Source organism: Vicugna pacos, chromosome 24 (genome assembly GCF_048564905.1).
Source record: "Vicugna pacos chromosome 24, VicPac4, whole genome shotgun sequence".
Classification (NCBI taxonomy): domain Eukaryota; kingdom Metazoa; phylum Chordata; class Mammalia; order Artiodactyla; family Camelidae; genus Vicugna; species Vicugna pacos.
This window is the reverse complement of record NC_133010.1, coordinates 13,699,342-13,717,158: the sequence shown is the minus strand read 5'-3', so window position 1 is coordinate 13,717,158 and position 17,817 is coordinate 13,699,342. Positions and strand designations below refer to the sequence as shown.

Sequence of the window (17,817 nt, the reverse complement as noted above, 5' to 3'; positions counted from 1 at the left end):
TTTTAATGATGGCCATTCTGGCCAGTATGGGTGATTTCTCACTGTAGGTTTGATTTGCATTTCTCTGATAATTAACAATGTTGAGCATTTTTTGTGTGGCTGTTGGCCATCTGTATGTCCTCTTTGGAGGAACGTCTATGTAGGTCTTCTGCCCGTTTTTTGATTCGGTTGTTTGGTTTTTTGTTATTGAGTTGTATGAGCTACTTGTGCAATTTGGAAATTAAGCCCTTTCCAGTTGCATCATTTGCAAATCTTTTTTCCCATCCCATAGGTTGTCTTTTCATCTTTTATGGGTGTTTTGTCATTTTTTTATGGCAAAGTTTCCTTTGCCATGCAAAAGTGTCTAAGTTTGATTAGGTCCCATTTGTTTATTTTTGCTTTTATTTTTATTGCCTTGATAGACTGACCTAGGAAAACACTGCTACAATTTATGTCAGAGAATGTTTTGCCTATGTTCCCTTTGAGGAGTTTTATGGTGTCCTGCCTTATATTTAAGTCTTTAGGTCATTTTGAGTTTATTTTTGTGTATAGTGTGAGGGAGAGTTATGTATGTTTCAGTCCCAGGGTATTTACCGGTATAACATCTTCCAGTATTGAAGAGGCACAGTCAAGATGGTGGACAGATTACAGTAGGAATGCATGTGAGTAACTCTCTTCTGGCACCTGACATCTCTGCTGTTGTCAAAGTAACCTGAAGGATCTGCTGCTCCATCACATGGAAACACATTTCTCAAGGAATGGTCCCTTGATTCCTGCATCAGAACGCACTGGAGGACTATTAAAAATGCAGCTTCCATAGCTCACTCCTGGCTCCCTGAATTGAAATATCTTAAAAGGAGGTCATTTTAATAAGCTCCTCAGGTGATTCTGATGCTAGATAAACCCTGAGAGCCCTTGACCTGAATGATGACTTGTCAAAATTGCAGTATGGCCATGTCACTCCTCTACCTAAACTCTTAATTGGCTCCGCAAAGCCACAGAAGCAAGTTGAAAACTTTTCACCTGTCAAATACGGCTTCCATGATCTTGTCTCTGCCTAGACCTTCAGTTTTTACGCTTCTTACCATCTGCTGGGTGCTTAAAATTATAGGAGCAAAGAACTGCTTGTAGACTCTCGGAACAGAGCATGTTGCTTCTTGCCCTCTTATCTGTACTCACCAGGTCCCTTCTATCTGGAATGTTCTTTCTTTCTCTTACCCTTCATTACATTCCACCTGGGCTAAGAAGCAACAATAACACTCTTTCTCTGTATAGATCTCCATCATTGGTCTCATATTGAATTATAAAAGGTAATGCTGTATTCCTGTCTATCTTACCTACCAGGCCATTGAAAGGCCTTGAGAACACGGGATAAATATGTGAGTGAGTTTGGTTGCTAGCAACAGAATTCAACTCTGAATACAATAATCAAGAACAAAAGGAAGTTGGTAAGATACTACATAGCTAGGAGATAAAAAAGGAACTATATCAGCCAAGACATGGAAACAACCCAAATGTCCATTAACAGATGACTGGATAAAGAAGGTATGCTTTTTATATATATATATGTATATATATATGATGAAATACTACTCAGCCATAAAAAGGAATAAAATAATGCCATTTTCAGCAATATGGGTGGACCTGGAGATCGTCATTCTAAGTGAAGTGGGCCAGAAAGAGAAAGAAAAATACCATATGGTATCACTTATATGTGGAATCTTAAAAAAAAAAAGGACACAAGTGAACTGCTTATTATTTATAATTTAGATGATTGATTTCTTGAGTATGTGTAAGCACATTTGACTGTCCCTTATGATTAGATTACCACATTCTGTTGATTCTTATTTTGTGGTTGGCTTTATTCCTCTGATAAATATGTAAGTTTAAAAAGCTAAAGCTCTAAGCTATTCTTAGAAATAATGATCAGTACATATATGTAAACTAAAAAAAATGTTCAGTATATTGTATATATGTATTATATGCAATGTACTGTATATGGGCAGTCAAATTGTAACAATTCTACATAATAAAACTGAAAAAATGAAGAAGAAAAAAGGAGGTGTATCAACTATACTTAGGAAGGACAGACACCAGGGAAACGGCAGATCCCAGCATTAGGAACTCCTCCTCAGGCCAGGGGGGTCAGTGAGGGGTTAAAAATAGACATGTGATTGGCAGTCCCACCAAGGTCACATGAGATGAAGAAAGGACAATTCCTCCAAAGGAAGAGTATGTGGTGCTATTACTGGAAAAGGTGAGGAGATGCTTGGCAGACAAAAACAACAGCTGTCCACTCCATTGAGTCTTGCTCCAGATTGTGTCCCCAGTGTCTAGTGAGGAGCTTGACACATGGTAAGCTCGCATTGGATGTTTGCAGAATAAACAAAGCCAGAGAGAACTAACATTTATTTAACACTGTCAGGCAATGAGCAAGGGTTTCAATGTTATTGCATTCAACCACTCACAACAGTTCTACAAATAAACATTATCTGTGTTTTCCAAATGAGGAAACAAAAACCGAAGAAGTAACTTACCAAGTTCACTCAGCAAGAGAAAGAGCTGGAATCTTGCACAGGTACCGAACTGTACTTCCCTCAGTGAGACATATACAAAGCTTTTTCTCCATAAGAAGTGTAACTTCCCCTTTCCCAGTAACATCCCTGTTTAGTTAGCAGTGTCTTAGAGAGACCACCATGTTATCACAGGGAAGACCAGTATTGAACAGTGGTTAAGTTCACAGGTATTGAGAGAGATTTCCTAGGTTGGACTCTAAGCTCTGTTTTGGCATAAATGTGATCCGAGGCAAGTTTTTACCCCATTTGCACCTCTCTGGAAAATCAAGATGACAAAATTAGTTACCTATGTCATAGGATTAATATGAAGATTAAATTAGGTAACACATATAAAGCACTTAGACTAATACTTGATACATAGTTAAATGATAAGAAATGTTGCTTGTTTCTTTTTATTACTGCATTGTCTTCCACAGAATATATGTTCCATAATAGATTCTATCATTCTCTGTGGAAATTTTGTTGGTTGCATATTTTTGGTACTACAGACAGTGTTTCAAATGGACATTCCTGTTTGTACCTCCTTGTGCACGTTTGTCCACACATTGGTACAAGGATTTGAATTGTTGAGTTAAAGGGTATTTGTATGTTAAAATTATTAATTTTTATCTATTGCAGCGCATACACACAGTACAAAGGTCAAAACATGCAAAACGTCATGCAGTAAAATTCCTCCCACTCTTGTTCCCCAGCAACTAGTTCCCATCCCTCGAGGCAACCACATTATTCATTCCTTGTGTATATTTTTAAGGATACTAATATGTATATGCCAGGTACATATATGTGTGTGTGTAAGCATACAGGCTTTTAAAAATATACATGAAAGTATTTAATACATACACTTGTGCTCCGAAAACCTTTTTCATACAGTAATATATGTTGGAGAGCTTTCCTTGAGGAGAGTTATAGAGTTACCTTTCTTTTTAATGACTACATAGTATTCCATTGTAAAACTGTACTGTAATATATTTAATCAGTCCTTTATTAGGTGGCATTTAAAAAATTCCTGTATCTTGCTATTGCAAACAATACTATAATAAACATCCATGTCATGTCACCTATGTGCATTTTTTAAGTGAAATACTGCAAATGGGCCTAAAAAAGGCAAGCTGTACATTTTTAAATGTTGCTTTATCTGTTTGTTAAGCAAATTTACCTTAGTTTACAAAAATATTTTCCTATTATGGACATTTAAGTTTCCTCTAAGTTTGGGGTACTAACAATAAACTTCAAAGAATATAAAGATGTCTTTCTCCTAATTTCAACACTAACTGAAATTATAAGTTTATTTCTTTTTGTGAGTCCTACAAGGAAATAAGTAAGTAAAGTATGTTCTTTTTTTTTTTTCCTGACAATTCTATTCTCCTTTTGGTTCACTAAGAGATTCACTAGCTTTCTTCATACTGGAGATGTTGACTATAGGGCTTTCGAATTTCTTTTATACTAATCTATACTTCTGATGTCCTTTAGGGCCTAGAGTCTAGATTATAAATTTATTCTCTGGCTAATACTATCATCATCATCATCATTGTCAATTTTATAAGTTTACTAAAAACCTTATAAATAATATCAGATGCTTCATGTTCATCCATCCTCCTAGGTCCCAATTTCATGCCTTCATTTACCTAATTTTGTCTTATTCTTTTCTAAGATTCTTATTGCTTCTCATTGCTACACAGGTGCCTTAGTGAGAAGCATGTGGATTTTAAAACAAAAGATCTAGAATTAAAACTTGGTCCTACCGTGTATTTGCTATGTGGCCTTTGCTAAGTTAAAATCTCTGAGCCTATAAAAATGGAACAAATAATAAATACCTTGTATTAGTATTAAATTACATATATAAAAATAGATAGCATGGGAGGGAGCGTATAGCTCAGTGGTAGGGCATGTGCTTAGCATACACAAGGTCCTGGGTTCGATCCTGGTACCACCTCTAAAAATAAATAAATAAAATAATAACCCCACTGCCTGCTGAAAAAAGGAAAAATAAAAGAAAATAAGAACAGAGAAAATAGACATTAAAAACTAGTTAAAAAATTTTTAAGATAAAAAACAGACAACATGTATCACCTCCCACACATTCATTATGTCTAATTCTTAGAGTAGCCACAGCAGGATAAACAGGATGGCAAATACAGCAGACTATGAGAAAATCGAGGAGATGGTATGAGACAGATGTGGTGTAGAAAGTCACCCAACCGAGGCTTGAAATTTGAAATACAGCTGGGAGTGGTGAGTGTTGGTAGGAAGTGTTTAAGCAGAGCGAAAAAGCAGGTATAAAGTCCCTGCGATCAGAAGGAACTTAGTACAGTCAAGGAATTGAAAGACGCAGAGAAATTTAGGACCATGCAGAGTAAGGGAGAGAGTGACAGCAGATGGGATCCAAAGTGGGGTTATTGTGGGAGGCCCTATTGTTGGCCGATCCAATTTCCTCACCTTCTTTCTTGATAAAAGAACCCCTAATTATATCGCTCAGATAACTGAAGTGCCAAGCCCTATGGAGTACATAATGAGTTTCAGCCAGTTAGCGCAAACCCTCGTTGTCTTCTGCTAGCGACTGCATTAAGAACGGTCATGGGGCCCAGCTTGGTCCAATAAGATAGAAGGGGAAGTCTGCAGAAAAAGGCCCATGAGAAGCACTGAAAGAAGAAGGAGCTTGAAGAAGGAATTTTGTCTTACCTGTTTTTGGAGATGGTTTTACATGTGATTATTGGGGCAGTTCTGCCATCTTTCTGCCATGAGGAAGACACTATTGACAAACGGGATAGCAAAGGGCTGAGACCTGGAGGACATCACTGAACTGCTGAGCCAACTCTGGAACTGTTTACCTCTGGACTAATTTACCATATTAGATCATGAACATCCTTGTTGATTAAGGCACTTCCAGTTGAATTTCTGTTCCTGGCTGCTGAAGGTATCCTAACTTAATTATAGTTATTGAGGGACTAAGATCATGCAGTGCTTCATAGATCACGCTAAGGATTTGGAATTTAATCCTGAGGATTATGGAGAGCCATTAGAGTGTTTTGAACGTAGAATGATGTAAGACATTTGCTTTTCAAAAGGTCACTGTCATTGCCAAGTGAGTAACAGATTGGACAGCGGCAGCAGTGGATGTAGGTGGAGCAGATAGGAACTACTGCAACAGGTCACACAAGAGGATGCAATGACTTAAAGTAAGTGGTAGCTGGCTGTGGGAATAGAGAAAAACTAAACAATTCAAGAACTACTGAGAGATGTATGGGAGGCAGAATTGTGATCATGACTGGGATTGATTCAACGTGAATGAAGAAGTGGAAGAAATCAAAGGTGGCTCTCAGGTGTCTGGACTGAGGTACGAGGTAGATTACAGTGCCATTTACTAAGACGGAGATAAACAACTGGAGGTGGAACAGGTGGAAAGTTAATGAGTTCACTATTGGACATGTTGAACTGAAGGTTCCTGAAGCAACCAGGTGATTATATCACGTAAGTGGGCATTTGAGTGCCTAGAGATAAAGATAAAGACTTTGGAATCTTGATGGTAACAGAATCTATGTGATTTCTGAGATTGATAGGTACGGAATGAGTGGCCAGGAGGGAAAAGTTCTGAAGACAATCCTACGATCTCCAGTACTTAGCTTTTCCATGGAGCAGGGGAAGCCAGAGAAGGAGACTGAGAAAGAACAGTCAGGAAGAGAGGAGGAAAGCCAAACTGTGTTTCACAAGGAGGGAGTGGTCAGTACTGACAAATATAGCTGAGAGGTCAAGCAAGAAAAGGACTTAAAAGAGTCTGTTGGATTTAACCACATAAAGGCCACCCACCAGTGACACTGGTGATGAGGCAATTTTTGGACAGAAGGAGGTAGAGTGGTCAGTTCAGAACCCAGGTTGGACTGCAGAAGGAGGGAATAATTAAGAAATAAAGACTTAAAAAAAAAGAAATGAAGACATGAAAAGTAGAGAATCAGGTCAAGAAATTTGGCCTTAAAGAAAACATAAGGCAGGAGCTGAGGGACATGCGGGATCAAGGGAGGGTTTCTGTTTTTCTTTTAAAAGGAGGAATAGCTGTCTTTCCTTCACTCCTATATCCAATTCATTTGCAAGCTGTTTTAGGTCTTTGTCCTAAATATACCACAAACCTGTCCATCTCTTAATACTACCCAGATAACTCCCTGATTCAGGCCATTATGATCCTCACTTGGACCAATTCTGTAGCCTCTTACCTGCTTTCTCTGCTTCTGTTCTTATTTTGTTCCTGTCTTTCCCAAACCACACAGCAGTCAGAATAAATCAAATCATGGTACCTGGAATAAAACCCAAACCCTTGGTCCTGGCCCATAAGATTGGGTATGATCAGGCCCGTCTCCTACCTCATCTCATCCCATTTACACCCCTGATCCCCTGTGCTCCGGCTCCACACCCTTCTTTCTGTTTTTTTTTTTTGTTGTTGTTGTTGTTGTTGTTCTTGCCTCACTCACTGTTCTCGCTGCTTAGCCAACTTTTACCTAGATCTTTGAAAGGCTGACTCTTTTTCATTATTCATGACTCTTCTCAAATGTCATTTCATCCAAAAAGTCTTCCCTGATCTTCTCATCCTCCCCCACATCCTCACTCTCTGCTTTACCATCTTCATGGCTCTTATTGTCTGAAGTGAACTTGTTCATTTATTTATTTGTTGATTATTTACATCTTCTCATTAAAAGTAAAGTCTGGGGTAACTACTATATATAAAATAGATGAACAACAAGGTCTCACTGTATAGCACAGGGAATTATATTCAATATCTTGTGATAACCTATAATGAAAAGAATATATATATTTGTATAACTTACTATGCTGTACACCAGAAACTAACACAACATTGTAAATCAACTATATTTCAATTAAAAAATAAAAGTAAAGTCTGGGGGAAACTGGATGAAGTTTATAGGATTATTATGTATTCTTGTGTGGATTGCAAGTGCATATTAGGCATTACTGTGGATTATTTTTAATAATAAGAGTGTCAATCTATAATTATCTCCAAACAATTTTTTTTGAATAAGTTCTGTGAGAACTGGGATTTTGTTTGCCTGTTCGGAACTGTGTCCCCATCACCAGAAAGGAGTCTGGCATGCAGCAGGCACTAAAGAAGTCTTACTAAATGTGTGAATTAAATGATATATTTGGTCATAAATATTAAAAAGAGGAGGGAGAGGGGAGTACAAACAACAGCAGGAAATCCTAAAGTGAAGAAACTGGGCGGGGGCGCGGGGGCGGGGGGGCGTGTCCTAGGATCTAGCACTAGAACCCCCGTCCTAGAATTGGGATACGCATGCAGGTCTCAGAACTCTTCCCACTGCGCATGCTACCTCTCCATTAATAGAGTGTTGATTAGAAGACCTGAGTAGACGCGCATAGATCACCTTTGTAGCCTATTATGATTACAACAGAGCAGGACTGATAGGACCATCACCTTCCAAGTGGGTATTCTCTGATTTCCTTAAAGCACGACCACGCACGACCACGCCCGCACTTTCACATTCACTTGCTACAGTGGTTGAGAAGGAGGATGCAATCGATAGCCTGGAAGGTTCACTGCCCGCCCAGGTCCTCTGCTCTGCAGTTGAGGTTTCAGGTTTCAATCCTCCCAGGGCCACGGGACGTCGCAGCGTGCACGGGGCGGCGGCCGCCGGCGCCTCCACGCCTCAAGTAAGGCAGCGCCCCAAAGATCGTTTCAGACGCGCGGCCGCGCGCTCGGCCCGCCCCAGACCGCGGTTGGGCGCCTCGGCGGAGGCAGCTTCTGGGCTGCGCTAGCTGGGCGCGCTGGGAGGCGGCGATCGCAGCTGGGCTGGGACTTCCTTCCTCCACCGCAGGACAACAAAACAATCCGGCAGCAGCCACCGAGCTCTTGGCCGCCGTCTGGGCGGGAGGCACAGCGATGGGCTCCCTGCTGAGCAACGATAGCGGAAAATCCGCGCCCGCCTCGGCCACCCAGCGGGCCCTGGAGCGCAAGAGGGACCCGGAGCTGCCCGTCACGTCCTTCGACTGTTCCGTGTGCCTAGAGGTGTTGCACCACCCGGTCCGGACCCGCTGCGGCCACGTGTAAGTGCCAGGGGAGGTGGGTTTGCGTGCCCACCCCCTGGGGAGGACGATGTCGGGGGAGCCTTGGGGATGGAGGTTTCAGAAGCCAGTGTTTGAAGGAAACTGCTACAGGGAGAAACCTGGACCCGTCGAGTGGGGGCCACGGGGAAAGTGCCCAGCCTGAAGGTGACACAGGATTTCAGGGGGAGAAAAGAGCATCAGGCGGGCCCGGCATCCTCGTCCGGAAGCCCAGGTGTGGCGCCCCCCGGGAAGGGGATTCCGGGCGCGCGTGTCGCGGGGAGCCGGGGCTTGCCAGCTGAGGAGGGTGCGCTTGGCTGGAGAAGCAGCACCCGCCTCGGCCCAACGCAGGGGGCTCCCGCAGAGCAGTTATTCCACTCAGCTCAGTTAATCGGGCGGTGCTTCCCTCTCCTCCCGGAAACCGGGTCGGCTTTGCTTTGCTGGCTCTGTGCACGGGTTTCCAGAACACCCGCTAAGGCCGGTCTCTTGAGCAAAGAAGGATCTGTGCAAACTGTCCTTCCATCCCCAACTCCTTTTCCCAACACAGACGACCAAACCCCTCAGAGATCAAGACAAGCTGGGCCGTCCTAGTGGCTTTCTGTAGTCGTTAGGGTTTGACAACTCGTCAGGGTGGGGTCTGGGGCTTGAACGTTACCCCCAAGCCCTTGAATGGAGCGGTTTAAAACCCAGCCGACCAAGTGACGGAGGTTGCAGACTACCTGCCTTACGCACCGCCTCCCCACGTGGGTAGGAAGTACAGATAAAAATAACTGTCTTAAAAACCACGTACCTACTGTTTAACTAAAACTCGCTGTTGGCGTACAGCAGTGGTGGTTTCTAGGAAGAGTTTAAAAACAAAATCCCTAAATAAAATTGGCACGTCCTTAATGTGTGCCTGAGTAGCTAGTAGTGGGAGTTGGAGCTGTGAATTTGTGTTCTCTGTTTAGTTTGAAGCTTTCTTCCCGTGAGTGTTTGGGGGTGTGACTGTGGATAATTGGTGGGAAGGGGGGGGCTGGGGCCCCAGGGAAGAGGGGATTACATGGAACAAGAGTGGAAGCCCACTTAATCTGTTCTTTGGACCACCAACTAACTAGTTTGATGAGGTTCCTAATGGCTTACCAGGAAAAAAGAAGTATCATACTGTAAATTCAAGTGCACAAAACCTTTTAAAGAGGACTTAGGTGGTCCTTGACACCTATAACCGAGTAACTGAGATGTAGTTTTCAATACTGAAAAACCCAGCAATGAGCCAGGGAGAAAAATCTGCAGCCCATACAATGTGTTTTGTGGCTATATTTTCAGGGCCTGTTGTTTCAGCTTTGTATTTTAAACTCAAGGCTAATTTACCTCCTGTCTGGTTACTGATGTTGCTTCCCAGCTGCACATTGACATAATTCCCCAAGGCCAAGATGGAAGGCAAGGTGTTATTGTGTAATGTATGAAATCTATTGATTAGTTCAGGGCAGTAACCACCTCAGGATAACCACATTTAAATTTTGTCTATATTTGCATTAAAACTTTTAAGGTGTACCAAAGACACAACACAAAGTGGACATCAAGTCTTGAAGATTTCCTTTTGTAGAACTGAATTGGACAGCTTTGCTATTGGAGATGGTTATCTGATTGGAGATTGTTTTCCCTGGTTTGCGTTTTGAATGCTATAATTTACTGTTTGCCGTGTTTTACTTGTGCTAAAGGATAACATAAAATGTTAAATCTGTTGTGTAATCTTTTTCTTTGTTGGAGTGAATAGGAAACCAGCAGCTGGAAAAATAGTCATGAAGTAACACAAGGGCTGGACAAATTGCCTTCCCTCACTTTACTGTTCTTTGTTTTGACAAATCTATGTCCATTGTTCTGGCCGTGGGCAGAATTTCCATACTCCTCCTTTTGGCAAATTTACTGGGGCCCCTTCCACTTTATGAATGTTAACTAGAGTCCCTTCTGCACTGGAGATTGGTGAGCACTCTTAATATCATTCGTACTTCCTAAATGAATTACTCTCTTCCATTGAACTTTAAATTGGAAAAATGAGGAAATGCAAATGAAACTTCTATAATATTATCCCATTTGAAACCAATTTCCAAACTTGGTGAACTCGGTTGTTTATGCTAATTTCTGTTTGTAAACCTATTTCAAAGTCAGGCGAGTATAGCAATGGCAACAATACCTTGAATGAATGTGTGTCCTGTGTTATGATGCAGTAAAACCCTGGGCTTGATAGCAGAATTTGAGATTCAGCTCTGACACTGATCACCTGTATAACCACCCCGTTGCTTAAACTTTTTGACTCTCAGTTTTTTCATTTGTATTACGGTGAGTCATGGAATTTTTATGACTATTTAAAATGTAAAAGTAGCCCATAATAAAGCTCAAAACATGGTTTCTAGTTCCTTGAGTTATTCCATAAAGCAAGCAAAAACCTGTGAACGGGTGTTATTTCTGATCTCTGTATTCCTTTCAGAATAAAACTGGGCCCCAAAAGATAGATCTGTGACATTTCCGAGATGTCCTGGATAGCCTTACCCTTAGCTTAGTTCTTTTTTCCTTTGGTGGACTTTAAGAAGTTCCATTCTAATGTTCTGTCCTTTCGAACTGATGTTATTCATAACATCGTATCAATTGTAAAAATAGATTTGGGGGAAAGGCTTCCTACCTCTGCCTTATCTTCTGTTATCAGTGAGCTGGGGAAAGAGGGAGTAGACGAGTTGAAACTGTAAGTGAAACGAAAAAGGAATCTGATTTGCAGTCAAAAGAAATATTCAAAGAAATATGGTGTCCAATTGGCTGTGGTAGATACAGAGGGAGGAAAAAGTGGAGGACAGAGATAAAGGGAGGCAGAGTTTAGCTCAGGAAGGAAGTTAATGAACTCATCATTAGGCCTGTTGAATGTCTGATAGGAAGACATCTAAATTGAAATATCCAAAAGATACTGGGAAAGAGGGTTTGGGGAAAGAGGGAGGAGCTGGAGCTAAGGGACTTACTGGAAAGGGTCAAGAGGTTGAGAACAGGCCTAAGAGAGGTCTGTACAAACTGGAGCAGACCACATGGTACAAAGAACCACATCGCCGTTGAACTGAGTTGGAATGAGCTGCTCCACGTCGCAGAATTTGCCTAATTTTTTAGAATGAAACTGTTGAGGATAATTCTGAAGTGCTTTCAGGTAAACGGATTAAAACATTCCATTTGTGGTCAAGTACAAGCACCGAATTAGTGGTTCTCTAAATGGAGTCTGAGAGTTTCCTGATGCCTTTTTTTTTTAATTGAAGTATAGTCAGTTTACCATATGTCAGTTTCTGGTGGACAGCACAATATCCTGGTCATACATATGCATTTTATAAATCGAAGTTTATACCTTTTGGCCCCCTTCACCCGTTTCACTTCCAGTCCCCACAGTGCTTTCATTCTTACAGATGCGCGATCCCAAAGATTTCCTTTTTAACCTTAGATTAAAGCTACCTATCCTATGATTTATTATAGATCTTTATTACTTACTTATGTATTTTCTATTAGTGAGGGTTGTCCAGAGAAACAACCAATACATTATATATAAATACATGGAGAGAGAGAGAAAGAGAGATTGATTTTAGGGAGTTGACTGAGGATAATCTAATTAAAGTCAACTGATTGTAAATATTAGCTCCATGTACAAAATACCTTTACAGCAACACCTAGATAAATGTTGGATTAAACAACTGAGTACTGTAGGCTGGCTAAGTTGATACATAAGGCTAACCATCACATCCATTCAACAAGTTTTTAAGGGTTATTTAAATCTGGTTATCAAAACAAAAATGAGATCAGTATCAGGCTGACCTGAAGACCCTTCAGAATTCTCCTGGCAGGCAGCCATGCATACCGGTACACGTTGCTTAGCAGACAGTGGGAATCCACAGTTTCCTGTAGATTAAAATCATATCATTGTTCATTTAGCGTCATCATTATCGCTTTGGTCTGCTGTGGGTTGTTTGGTTAGATCTACCGTTGTATGGCGTGCATTCGTTTTCTGATCCAGCCAGCCTGTCTTGTTCTGTGCTGAGCACACAGACACAAAAGCTTGTCCTCTTGGAGCTTGCATTCTTATGAGGAAGATGGACAGTAAACAAGAAAGGAGTGTTAAGTATGTAGTTTGTTACATAGTGATGGTGCCAGTGGGTTAAAAAAATAAGACAAAGAAGCGAGACAAAGGAATTATGTGGGGCAGTTGCAATTTTAGGATATTTAGAGCAATGCTTCTTAAATTATCTGTTGTAAAGAACTAGTGAGGTTGTTTTGTTTTGTTTTAGTTTCCAGCCCGTCACAGACCAATACTTTTATAAAATAAAAAATGTATTATGGAAAAATGGAATTTAAAAATACAAAAATGTATCAATACAAGCTCTCATTTGAAAAATTATTAGATTCGACAGACATAACTGTCAGATTTCTATACAAGTTTCTAAATATTTCTCTCAATTTCTATACTTATTGAGCATGGACTATTGATAAACAGGACCTTATTTTATGCAGTTTGTCTAAAGGAAAGCAGGAGGTGAGAAAGCTGGTTTGACTGGAGCAAAAGTAAGTGAAGGGCAGTTGTAAGCGGTGGGGGCATTTGTAAGAAGTTTGGCTTTTTCTCTGAGTGAGGATTTTAAGCAGAGTCGTGGCTTGAGCTGATTTGAAAGGATTGCTCTGGCTGCTGAGAATAGTCTGTAGTGGGAGGAGCAAGATGAGAGCGTGAGTTAGGAGGCCACTGTGATGATGCAGGTGAGAGAGAACAGTGGAGGTGGTGAGAATAGAAGGATGTGAGATATTTTTGAAGGTGCACCTAGCAAGATGGGTTCAGCGAGGAGTGTGACATCAAGGGTGGCTGCAAAGCCCTTGGCCTGAACAGAGGTTGGTGTGGCTCTAACTGAGCTGGGAGAGACTAAGAGGACAGGATGAGGGTCAGGGTTAAGTCAGGAGTTCAGTTACGGACAAGCCACATTTGAGACAACCAGGTGGAGATGCTGAGTGCACAATTGGGTATGTGAATCTGGAGATCAGAGGATCTGAGCTGGGCTGGAGGTAGATATAATTGGGAATCATAAATGTACACCCACTGTAAATCCCTGGGACTGGATGAGCTCATCAAGGATTAAGTATAATTAGAAAAGAATAGAGGGCTGAGGACTGGACAGTGGTGCCCACCAGTATTTAGAAGCTGAGACGTGAAAACCAGAAAAGCAGCAGCCGACGGGGAAAGAAGGAAACCACGTGGTGTCCTGCAGGCTGAGTGAGTGCAAGAAGTATTTTTGAGGGAAGAGGGACCCACTGAATCCAGTGCTGCTTTAAAGGTCAAGTGGGTGAAGACTGGGAATTGGCTACTGGATTTAGTGACATAGACACCATTGGTGGCCTTGGAAAGAGAAGTTTCAGTGGAACTGGGCTCCAAAGCCTAATTGGAGTGGGTTCACAAGGGATCAGAGAAGCAAGTTAGAGACAGGGAGGTAGCAAGCCCTTTCATGGAGTTGGGAGGCAAAGGGAAGGAGAGAATTTGGGGCCATAGCTGGAAAATGAAGTGGTATCAAGAGAATTTTCTTTTAAAAGAAGGAGAATGGAATATTTTGTATGCTGATAGCAATGAACCCATAGTGAGGGAGATTTTGATGCACAGGGGAGAAGAGAGAATTGCAGGGCTAGGATTTACAGTGGGGGCCTGGCCTTAACTAGGAGAACGGACAGTTTGTCCATTGAAGAGGATGTTGAGTGTTAAATGGGCACAGAAGCAGGTAGTTGAAGTAGTGGGAGTTTGTAGAAGTTTCCCATCTGATTGCAGATCATCATTGATAGAATACTTGACTTGTGATTTGATTTTTTTACTGAAGTATAGTTGCTGTACAATATTATATGTTACAAGTGTACAATATGATTTACAATTTTTAAAGGTTATACTCCATTTATAGTTATTATAAAATATTGGCTATATTCCCTGTGTTGTACAATATATTCTTGTAGCTAATTTTATACCTAACAGTTTGTACCTCTTACTCCTCTACCCCATGTCGCCCCTCCCACCTTTCCTCTCCCACTGGTAACCACTAGTTTGCTGTCTATATCTGAGTCTGCTTTTTTTTTTTTTGTTATATTCACTAGTTTGTTGTATTTTTTAGATTCCACATATAAATGATATGATATAGTATTTGTCTCTCTCTGACTTATTTCATTTAGCATAATACCCTCCAAATCCATCCATGTTGCTAACAAGTGGCAAAACCTATTCTTTTTTATGGCTGAGCAGTATTCTATTGTAGATACGTATACTGCATCTTCTTTATCCATTCGTCTGTTGATGGACACTTAGGTTGCTTCCATATCTTGGTAATTGAAAATAATGCTGCTGTGAACATTAGGGTGCATATATCTTTTCAAATTAGTGTTTTTGTTTTTCTCAGATATATACCCAGAAGTGGGATTGCTGGGTCATATGGTAGTTCTATTTTTAGCTTTTTGAGAAACCTCCATACTGTTTCCACAGTGGCTACACCAGCTTACATTCCTACCAACAGTGTACGAGGCTTCCTTTTTCTTCACATCCTCGCCGATGTTTGTTGTTTGTGATCATTTTGATGATAGCCATTCTCACGAGTGGTCGGTGATACCTCATTGTAGTTTTGATTTGCATTTCCCTGATGATATGCGAGGTTGAACATCTTTTCATGTGCCTGTTGGCCTGTGATTTGACTTTAAGATAAATTTTGCGGTTTAATTATGAGCCATTCAGGCCTCTGATGCTAAAACATGTGTGTATAGAATGTCTCCTCCTTCCAATGTACTTGGGTAAGCATCACTTAAAACAGGATGATTGAAGTCTTTTGTACCATCAAGGCCTCAAAACTCTTGAGAGCCTTTGCTCTAAGGAAGGAATGCTATTTTCCATGTTGCCACTCCCTTAAGATCTGGCACTTAGTAGGTGTTAAATATTTTGAATTAATGAATGACTCTAAGACAAAGTTTGGATACTTTGGTAGATACTACTCTGGGACAAGCACTTCACGGAGCCAGCCAACCGATGCTGTGTAATCTGTGTAACAGACAGGAGTTTCATGACAGGTTTTGAACTCTCTTCCTTTTACAGGGTTATTCATCTGTGCCTGTATTACTGAAAATTTCAGAAAGATGTAATTAAGCTGAAATTTGCCTCATCTGGTAGTTAAACTGCTCTGTGTTTACTTAGCAACGTTAGTGTTGACATAGGCAAATTAAATATTAGTGATCTATTCATGATGTATTTATTCTCTAACAAACAAAACCCAAATAATGTCGCAGATTGAGTTTTATCCGTGGTTCTCTTTAGAACCTGACTCCTGGTCCGAGGACCAGCAGCACTGCAGAATCTCAGCCCCTGTCAGGTCTGCTGAATCAGAATCTGCATTTTAACAAGATGCCCATGGGATTTATATCCATTTTAAAGTGTGAGAAGTACAGCCTTAGATAATCCTATTTAATTGACAGTTGTTTACAGCAAGCTGAGGACAATGTTTGAGGGTTGTAGTCAGCCTTCTAAGATTATAGATTAAAGGAAATAAAATTTTCCTTATGGGGATGAGTATAAAAATCAGCATGTGATGGAGGGTAGAGATATGCAGAGTCCATTTTTGGAGGCTGGATGGTCCTAGGATGGACTTTTAGTGTCACCTGATTGGAGACATAAAAGCGTCGAAGGGACCATATAGGCGCAGTGCTTGGCTGGAAGGCCTGTGCTCCAAGAACAGCTGCTCTTTGGCCTGTCCAGGCTGCTCCATCACTGGTGAAGAGGGAGACTGGTGCCAGAGTGTCTGTGTGTGTGTGTTTATTGCCCTATTGCCCTGTACTGGAAAATTTCAGCCTGAGACGCGCATTCTCACTTTGAATGACAAGAGCAACTCCCCTTATTCTATTTCTACATTCAAGCCCCTCAGGCCAGCTCAGGATTCTCCTTCAGCTTCACGTTGGCCCCCCCAGTGAGGCCGCTCAGTGTTGAGCACATGAAGCAAATGTCAGACCCAGCACATGTTGCCAAGGGCTATCTTCCAGAACCACATGTGGGGACCACCTCTGGATACGTATTTTGCCGGTCTAGCCCTAAGCCCCTTGGAGGCCCTAATGCATCCCTTTCCTCTTGAATCCTACCATACGTAGGGTGCAGGTTTCCCTCTTAAAATCATGCACATAACTTTACCCAGTGTCCTCAGTGACCCTTTCCCCATTTGTCTCCAATACCAAGCCAACCCTTTACATTATACCAGTTTTATGGCTAATCGCTTCATTAGAGAAACAGAAAGGGGTTAATAAAATAAACAATAGTGGTGGGATAATTAAGTTTCCAGCTGGTTTCAGAGTTCTTAGAGTCACTATCTAGTTCCTGATTGATGTCATCAGGAGCTGCAAGCTCACGGGGGCGGAGGGCAGCGGGGGTGAGTGTCATAAGTGAACAAGGAGGATGGGTACCCTACAGGACGGGGCACCCACCCAGGTGGCCACGTGGGAACTGAGCCCAGAGTTGCAGGAGACTAGCTTTTCAAGAGAAGCCAGAAACTTGGGTTCATATGTGAACTCTGCTTTTCAAGCAATGGCAACTCGTTCAGAATTTTTGAAAACATTAAACCAGTGTAAAAGAAAAAAAATAAGATGCAGTTCCTTCACCCTCAGCGTCTATCTTTCACCTGCATTCTCCTCATTCTGATCATGTCTGTTGTGTTTCATCATTCCCAGCCACCTTCCGGAGGGGGAAGACGAACAGGAATCCTTATCTTCTTGGGTTTATGTCCATTTTCATCCCTTGAGTTCTTCCAGAAGGACACAACACTTTTTTTTTTTATTAATGGGAACATTGGTTCCTGCCCAGAAAATTCTCCCTTGGCTCATTCCTCATAATTGATTTAGTTATTTCAATCTATTGGCCATTTACTGAGTAGCTACTATGTGCCTGGGGCTACGTGGCAGGGTGGCCTGCAAGATTCTGAATGGTTCCGTGCTGTATATATTTCTGTGATCTTCCTGCACTGTTGTTGTTACCAACCTGTTGTCAGTGGGGCATTTTTTGGTTTGTTGTGTTGTGTTTTTCACCTTTACTGAGGTGATACAGTACAATTCCCACAATGTGTAGAGGTTGATGAATTTTGGTAATGTATGCAATCCTATAGCCACCACCACAAGCAAGATCTAGAATAGTTATAACGTTCCATTACCCTAGAAAGTT

At 41.4% G+C, this 17,817-nt stretch overlaps 1 protein-coding gene across 1 annotated transcript in view; it reads left to right on the top strand.

The window, feature by feature from the left end:
* The window catches only part of RNF125 (ring finger protein 125), a 74,779-nt gene that overhangs the window by 36,040 nt on the left and 20,922 nt on the right, over positions 1–17,817 (top strand). The window contains exon 2 of the mRNA XM_006205072.4: positions 8,026–8,621. Within this exon, the coding sequence (XP_006205134.1) occupies positions 8,458–8,621 (164 nt within the window). The 5' untranslated portion in view covers positions 8,026–8,457. The remainder of the gene's footprint in view (positions 1–8,025; positions 8,622–17,817) is intronic.